At 36.2% G+C, this 9,005-nt stretch overlaps 1 protein-coding gene across 1 annotated transcript in view; it reads left to right on the top strand.

The window, feature by feature from the left end:
- Nucleotides 1–8,610, top strand: part of LOC107558191 (EF-hand calcium-binding domain-containing protein 6) — a 31,065-nt gene extending 22,455 nt beyond the window's left edge. The window contains exons 14-18 of the mRNA XM_016241812.1: nucleotides 3,174–3,298; nucleotides 7,205–7,448; nucleotides 7,563–7,735; nucleotides 8,121–8,268; nucleotides 8,347–8,610. Coding sequence (XP_016097298.1) covers nucleotides 3,174–3,298; nucleotides 7,205–7,448; nucleotides 7,563–7,735; nucleotides 8,121–8,268; nucleotides 8,347–8,610 — 954 coding nt within the window. The remainder of the gene's footprint in view (nucleotides 1–3,173; nucleotides 3,299–7,204; nucleotides 7,449–7,562; nucleotides 7,736–8,120; nucleotides 8,269–8,346) is intronic.
- The last annotated feature ends 395 nt before the right edge of the window (nucleotides 8,611–9,005 follow it).

The raw sequence follows: 9,005 nt of genomic DNA, 5'->3' as shown, positions 1-9,005 counted from the left end.
TTGTATAAGAAAAGATCTAAAAACCAAAGTTATGGCCTCAAAGACTTTTTCTTTTTGCTGCTTCTTGCTCCCTCAGGAAAGGAGTTCCCAGCCTCTTCCAGGCAGCCGCCCAGCCTGTCTTGAACCATGATTCAGGTGAGGAGAAGGGCTCAGAGGAGGATCGGAGTGACCATGAGGTATGATCTCATGTGACTTCATAATTCATCAATTGTAAATTCCCAGATGTACAATGCTGCTTTTCAACCTAAACAATTCAAAAGTTTGGTATTGGTAAGATTTCTTAAAGATACCATAGAATGGAAAACTGTATTTACCTTGGCATAGTTGAATAATAACAGTTCAGTACATAGAAATGACATACCGTGAGCCTCAACCACCATTGTTTCCTCCTTCTTATGTAAATCTCGTGCATGCTCGTGACCACTGAAAAATAGGCGAATCAGAACATAACACCGACTGTGACGTTACATTCGGGATCACTAATAGTTACGCCCCCAACATTTGCATATACCCGCCCATGTTCTATGCCAGCTGCCAGCCGAACCTGCACAGCCGAATCATCAGAAGTTCTGCAGGTATTGTGAAGAAACAAGCGAGGATAATAGCGAAAACGGCAGATCATGGAAATAAATGTTATGTTCCAGGCTGTGCAGGGATGGGTTGGTGTCTGTATTCAGAAAAGCACGGAAAACAAATAATGCACGTTTTAATAAAATAACGCGGGCCACTAAAGGGACATGGTTAGCTGCTTGCTAGCGGTAGCCTGTTACATTACAGTAGATAAGATTTCACTTAGCACATAAACAGAGTAAGGAGCGATGACTGAGGATGATGGCGAATGATTTACAGATCCTGAGCACCACTGACAAGCTTCTGATCTTGTAAAATGTGTGGTAAGTACTGCCGCTGTAGTTTACACAGAGCACGTGCGATCACAAATCTCGAAAGTGAAAGTAAAATGATCGTGCATTCGAAAGTTTCAATGCCCCGTATATTAATAGCGACTACCTGATTCCCGCATTTTATATACAGTATAATTACCCAACGATATAACTGTGAGAGATAGTATTGAAATATATATTTTCCCTGTGTTTCCTTCCTGCTGTGTGAGCTACTGAATCAGAGCAGAGCTCAACATTATTATTCATGACCCTTCCAAATAAGGTAAAAACAGAGCATTTCATTCTAGCGACAAATCCTAGGGTTGTAAATGGACATGTAAAACCGTTTCTGGAGATTTTTTGACCTTACCAAAGCCACATACCTTCTATGTAGATATCAGAGAACAATTTAAAATATTGTATCAATGCATTCTATGGCACCTTTAATGTTTTTCAAAGAAGTCCCTTATGCTCACTACACTGTAAAAAATGCTACAGTAAAAACCTGTTAAATGGTTAATGGTAAATTCCCCTACTATATACGGTGAAAAACTGTATTGGACATTACATGTATTGGACATTAATTTTACGGTAGTATACCGTTTTTGGAAGTGAAAAAGACCGTATAATTTACAGTGAATAACCGTAAATTGACATTCCCAGAATTCCCTGCGTTACATTTCAAATTTGATGTTTTTTTGTTGAAATAACTATGTTTCTTCTTAGTTTTTTCTTATCAGTTTTGTATATTAGGGTTGTGTGTTACACCTAATGTTGTTAAATTAATGTTTATTGCATTATTTCAGTTTCATGTGTGTTACCATGATGGTGTTTGGCGTTTGTGTGAATGACACTGTGCACCTTCTATGTATGTTATTATATAAAAGCTGCTTGTGATGGGCTTTGGTTCATCATGTGATGTTCTCATCACTACCTGCATTTGGTGGTTATCAGTGTATTGCAAAGGAACAAAACAGATTTCAGTACTTCAATAGGTTGGTATATTAACATTTTATCAGTTAATGAAATTGCGGTATTTAACTGTAAATTTAAGTTAAAACCGTAAAACCTAAAACGTTGCTACCATATTTTTTACGGTAAAATTCTGGCAACCACAGCTGCCGGTTTTTTACTGTAAGGCTGCATTTATTTGATCAAAATTGCAATATTATTAACAGTAATATTGTGAAATATTATTGCAATGGAGAATAACTGTTTTCTATTTTAATATATTTTACAATGAAATGTATTCCTGTGATGCAAAGCTGAATTTTCAGCATCATTACTCCAGTCTTCAGTGTCACATGACCCTTCAGAAATCATTCTATTAATGTTTATTGCATTATTTCAGTTTCATGTGTGTTACCATGATGGTGTTTGGCGTTTGTGTGAATGACACTGTGCACCTTCTATGTATGTTATTATATAAAAGCTGCTTGTGATGGGCTTTGGTTCATCATGTGATGTTCTCATCACTACCTGCATTTGGTGGTTATCAGTGTATTGCAAAGGAACAAAACAGATTTCAGTACTTCAATAGGTTGGTATATTAACATTTTATCAGTTAATGAAATTGCGGTATTTAACTGTAAATTTAAGTTAAAACCGTAAAACCTAAAACGTTGCTACCATATTTTTTACGGTAAAATTCTGGCAACCACAGCTGCCGGTTTTTTACTGTAAGGCTGCATTTATTTGATCAAAATTGCAATATTATTAACAGTAATATTGTGAAATATTATTGCAATGGAGAATAACTGTTTTCTATTTTAATATATTTTACAATGAAATGTATTCCTGTGATGCAAAGCTGAATTTTCAGCATCATTACTCCAGTCTTCAGTGTCACATGACCCTTCAGAAATCATTCTACTGATTTGATGGTCAAAAAACATTTTGAAAACAGTTGTCCTGCTTAATAGCTTAATTTTTCAGCATTATTTGATGAATAACTCAAAACAACAACATTTATTTAAATTTTTTACATAAACATTTATGTAAATCTTTACTGTCACTTTTGATCAATTTAATGTGTCCTTGATGAATAAAACTTCGTTTAAATATCAGTGTAGATTCTCCCAGAAATAACTGTCTAGAACTATCAGAATATCTATATTCTAAATTATTATTATAAATATCAGAACAGTTATTATTATTATTACCTTTTCTTGAACATTGATGTCTTATATTGTTTAAGGGTTTACATTACACTATATATTTTAATCTAAATCATTTACATCAAGAAATACTCTTCCAGATCAGTACCATTAATGAACCTTTCTTATGTTTCAGCTGTTTAGTCTGGTGAAGAGTTTGGTGGCAAATCGTTACAGAGATGTGCTGAGAGAGTTTGAAGAACTGGATGAGAAAAACACCAGACGTCTCACTCAGGAGGACATGTACCAGTTACTTAAAAGGTGATGTACAACATATACAAAAGAAAAAAAATGTTCCCTCATATTTGTTTTCGTCCATATTCCAAAGATTTTATTGTCTGGTCACAATGCATACTTGTCAGTATTTATCACTAGAGCATAATAGTAATGGTACCCGCCTATAAGAACCAATTAATGCATGGAAATCAAATTAATAATTGATTTGCTTTCATAATGTCTTAGTTAGTTCTATGATTACCTCAGTTTGATAGTCAGTACTTCAGAAGATTATCTGGGGGACATTTATATAGTTGTCTCCAACACACACACACACACACACACACACACACACACACACACACACACACACACACACACACACACACACACTATTGAAGATGTACTGGAATGTGGAATGCATTCCTCCTCATTGTCTTTAACACCATGCCAAATCTGAGTTTTTCTCCATGGTGTTCAGTCCTGGGTGTCTCCCAGAGTCAGCGCTTGTGACACAAGCATTCCTTGTGTGTCTCACAAGACCCATGCAGTCCACCCGAGTCTCACAGCCCTGGTTTTTACAGAGCTCTTGCACTCTTTTGTCTCCTAAGACAATGCCAACGGAAAGCAGGCCTTTTCTCTTGGCAAATGATGCCTTAATTGTGCAAGTTAACAACCTACTCTTTTTCCCCCCATGAATAACGATGTGTTTGGTGTACGGAGCCTGAGAGAGCTTTTGGCACAGTGAAGTTCTGAGGCCGTTGGTTTTCTATGGCCTACTGCATGCTTGTTTAGATGTTCCCATGCCTGCTTCATGTTCAGCTACACTGCTGTACTATCCTATGTATCTCTGTCGCTCCTCTAGTTAGAGCTATTGCAACCATTACTATTACTTTCACATATAGTTTTTTTTTTTTTACTTAAGCTCTAGCCCTTAGTATAAAACTACATGACTACTAGCTACTAAATTATTTACTACATAAATAAAATTTTATTTTGTCTGGCTGATGAATAACCCCAACAAAATTCCATAGACTTGCGTTGAAGGACGAGCCTCAGTCATATCTAGAGATTAGAATATTATAATGCGTGGCTTTTTTAGATTCCATAGATGCTTTAGAGGGCCAGAAAATAACACCCCAACAACCTTGCAACTACCTGGAAGATTCTAGCAACCAAATAGCCCTTGCAACTATCCAAAGCACCCTACATTTTGCATGGCCAGAAAACACATTTTCATCAGTGTATTTTCACATTTTCACAGCACATTTTCAAATATAAAGTGAATATTGTTTATTTAAAACTATTGTGTTGATGATTCATTAAAATACTTTTCTTTTTACTTTTACATGTGGGCTAATTATTATTTTCAAAAACTTTTTCAAACATATTGTTCAAGATAAAATGCTTTTTCCCAATATCATGAACGTTTGAATAATGAATTGTGAAGCCTTTGGGAATTATAACATTTGATTTTTTTTATTAATAAAAATAATTACGATAAACATGTTTATAATATTTATAATGTTTATTTTTAAATATGTATTAATTTATACATATTTATTTTAAATATTATTAATACTTATTTTTTTATTAATTAGAAATATTCCTGATATTTTGAAGAATTTTTTTGTTTTTTTTTTGCACATAAACTGAAGGATTTTTTTATTTTTTTTTGCATGACAAGAAAATGTCTTGGTGCCTGTTGGTCATATCACAATAAATTTTGAAGTTATGATTGAACCATTTGATGAGATTTTTTTCTTTGACATCTCTAGACAATTTCACCAGCTACACATTTTTGAATGTATGCCCCACCAAAAATATCAAAATGAATTAATAATCAATAAATTGCATGAAATTATACGACATGTTGATCGTGGAAGAAGTGTATTCTTTGGCATTGTCTGTATAATTTGCCTTTTTGCATCATGTAATTGGTTTTAAGCGATTCAGTCTCTTAGGCTCTTGTACCTGTCATCTATTTTTATATCAACCCTCAACCCTTGTCTCTTTCTTTAACAACTTGTCTTTTCCCACATCTTTCTCTTTTCTTTCTTTCAGTCTGTGAACACACTTTGTTGTGGTGACCCGAGTTAAGAGTCCTGAACTCTTCTGAACTGTTCACCCCATGTGAGAAACTCCTCCATTTCTATAAATGATTTATCTATTTGTTTACTCTCGTCCCTCCCCTCCCTGTGCTGTTTTTGCAGCTCTTCCTTTGACCCTTTTGTGATTTCTCTCCCACCCTTTTTTCATTTTTTTCTACATCACCCTCTTTTATCTCTCTATTCATTTTTTGGCTGGAATATGGCGGCAGGCCTAAAAGGAGTCGTGGTCTGAATGGGGGGCATCGCAAGTGGATTTGCATAATCTGTGGCGTGGCACTGGTGCACAGACACCGAGAGAGATGGTGCCAACCAGTCCAAGGTGAACTGAACTCTCCTCGCCAGCTCAGAGATTAGTGACACTAACAGGCTTTACAGCAGCCGAGTTCACAGAGGGTTTGGCTGACATATCAGTGCCAACTTCTCTGGCTCCCACAGTGAACGCTGTGTATGTGTGCATGTGTGTCTGGTGAGAAACTGTTGCTTCTTTGATCGACTCGTACAAGGCAGTGACAAGCACATACGTGTCTGTTCACACGTACTGTATATATGCACACATACTCAACACAAGGCCCAAACTGAACTGAAGAAATCTACTGAAGCTCCAGAAAATTTTAGTCTTCTAGATTCAAAGTTTATGGAGCAAAAGAATTACGATTTTGTTCATTTATTTAATATCAACGTGGTTTCAAAATTTCCACCAAATATGATGATTAACCACCTCTAAGTCAGAATAATACAAACTGTTCAAGAGAGATAATTGTGACTTTTCTGGTTTTAGCTCATTTTAAACCAAGCAGCTTTCTGTTGGTCATTGTGGAGAATTTGTGTGACTAACTTGAACCAGTTGCGATATAAGCACAAAGTTCCAGATTGCGTGGATACCTATAGAAATTACTGGATTCGCCCACAAGTATTTGCTGAACAAATGGTAAATTTTACCACACCATTACTCTGAAAATTAAAATTAATATAATGTAATTTAATTAATACAATTAAAAGTACACAAAGGTCAATGTTACATTCATAACACTGTATAATTATAACTTTATATGTCACTGAATGAAAAAGCTTAATTTTATATTGAATATTTACTAATATTAGCCAATACATCAAATATTCTTAAACACTAGACACATCATCAGATTGTTTAATAATGACGTCAGACAAACAAAATGACAACTTTAAGCCCCAAAGAGATACTGTTTAAACCAAATCAGCATATTAGAATTATTTTTGAAGGACTATGTAACTCTAAAAACTAGAGTAATGATGCTGAAAATCCAGCTTTGCATCACAGAAAAGTTATTTAAAAATATTTTGCAATATTACTGTTTTTTAACTGTATTTTTGATCACATAAACGCAGTCTTGATAAGCATAAGATACTTTTGACCCCAAACGTTTGAAAGGTTTTGTATATAGAATTATATATATAGTATACAGTTAAATAAAACATAACCTAACCTAATAAATATAACATTTTAACATGCCGCAGGGTTGTATGATACAGACGTGTTTGTTTGCTGTCAGATCTCCTGTGTTTTCTCATAGTACTGTCTTTTCTTTAGGCGTGACATTGTGTTGTGTGACAGTGTGAGAGAAAATGTTGCTTCTATGCTGTCGGTTGCCAAGTTTTAGCTTTAATACTGCTCAAATAAATAGGGTGAGGGGGTCTTTGGGCTGTGAAGGGGTTTAAAGGATACAGTGTTCACATTCTTCTAAGAATTTGAGGTGTATTCTTCATGTAGAGTACTCATGAATCCCACTATTCTCTCCCTTTCCCTCCTCCCATCATTTATTCCTCTCTCTTTGTTTGTCATTCTTCCTCTCGCCCTGCTCAGGTTAGAGCTCCATCCTGAGGTAACTCGTGGAGAGGTCCGGAGGTTGTGGTCCTCTTTGTTCACTCAGCAGGATGGAACTGTGGACTTTCAACAGTTTATACGTCACTTTGGCCCGTCGCCCAAATCCTGCTGTTACCCCAATGCCAAGCACAATCCCCCCAAACGTGGAGACAATGACTGCATGCGTCTCTCCAAAACACTCAACTGCGTCTCAGATATACTCGTGGATGCTCTACGGGCCAAGGTGCGGGTGTAAAAATACCTCTGCGATGGTGTAGATTTCTTTGCGTGAAAAGAGTTGAGATATGATTGTTATTTAAACAGTTTTCTGAACCTCTTTCTCTCTCCCTCTCAACAGGTGGAGTTGTCTGTTTCTGAGCTCTGGACTGAGTTCTCTGAAATGGATTTTTCTGGAACAGGTTTTGTTAGCAGTGATGAATTTAAAGAGATCCTCATGAGTCTCTGTGTTCATCTCAGCCAGTATGAGTGTGATCTACTGGCCAGGAAGTTTGACATCAACCATGATGGCAGGTAGATATATTTACATTATGGAGAACCAACCCTGCAGTAAACAGATATCCATCCATCCATCCCGTTTGAAGTTCAAGACCCTTCTGCATCTTTACATTTTGTATAATGCATAATAATACTGACCAGGTCCAAAACCAGCAATGTTTTATCCATTTGAAGTAAACTGACATGAACAACGGTGAAATAATTGATAGTTATTAATGACTTAGTATCAAGTTGTGTTTGTGATTAAACTTTTTCTGAATTTGGATCAAGCATATCAAACCATAGATTTATAATACATTTTATAGAGAATTCACATTCATCTATATGATGAGACATAACTGAGAATTTCATGTCCTCATGGAAAAAATTGTCATACATTTTTTTCTTCTTCTCTGAACAGCGTATCCTACATGGAATTCCTCAAGCCTTTTCTATCCCAGAGTCAAATATGGAAGCATGGATCCAATATGGCAGCTGCTCTGCAGACTCCCAGAGACCCTAAAGAAATTTCCACCCTGGAAACATTAAGTCGCAGGATCAAGAAAAAGGTGATGCATTGTTTATAGGTGACGATCTGTGTAAATACATGTATGAATGTTTATTTTCCTCATGTGTCGGTGTTGTAGCTCCAGCGTAAGGCTAGGGCTCTTAACAAGGCCTGTGCCCGGCTGGATGGCTCCAGCACTGGGCTTCTGTCTGCAGCTGAGCTGGGTGCTGTGCTACAGCTGTTTGGAGTGTGTCAGAGCCAAGAAGAGCTGAGGAGTGTGTTCTCTACCCTTCACACACACCCGTCTGGACTCCTAGACTACCGCCCGCTCCTAATGGACAAACACGGGACATCCAGTCCCCACCAGCAGGCCAAACACCAGCTCAGCCAAAGGAGTCAATAGGTCAGAGGTTTCAAACAAATGATGACTACTACACTGGCTTAGTAAATTTGTAAGTTAATGTTTCAACTAAACATATTAACCCTATTGGCTTCATGCAGAAATAAAGATGCACAATCAATATTCAAGTTATAATCATGACATAAACATTAGTATTGTATTGCTTTATATTAGATTTGGTTAGATTCCATGACTTGGATTTCATTGCTTTACAGTTCAGTGTGTTCAAAGCAGTGCATAATAAAATTGAGTCAAATAAAAAGAGTTTGTCATCTGATTTTAATGTAAATTGATTTACTTTGTAATAATTCTAAATTGAATTTGCATTCAGACTCTTAGATATGAAATACTTTTGTGACATGCTACACCTATAGTACATCTAAAACATTTTAAACAAC

The sequence above is a fragment of the Sinocyclocheilus grahami genome, unplaced genomic scaffold (genome assembly GCF_001515645.1).
Source record: "Sinocyclocheilus grahami isolate Dianchi unplaced genomic scaffold, SAMN03320097.WGS_v1.1 scaffold635.1, whole genome shotgun sequence".
Taxonomy (NCBI): Eukaryota; Metazoa; Chordata; class Actinopteri; order Cypriniformes; family Cyprinidae; genus Sinocyclocheilus; species Sinocyclocheilus grahami.
This window is presented reverse-complemented; position numbering and strand designations above follow the sequence as displayed.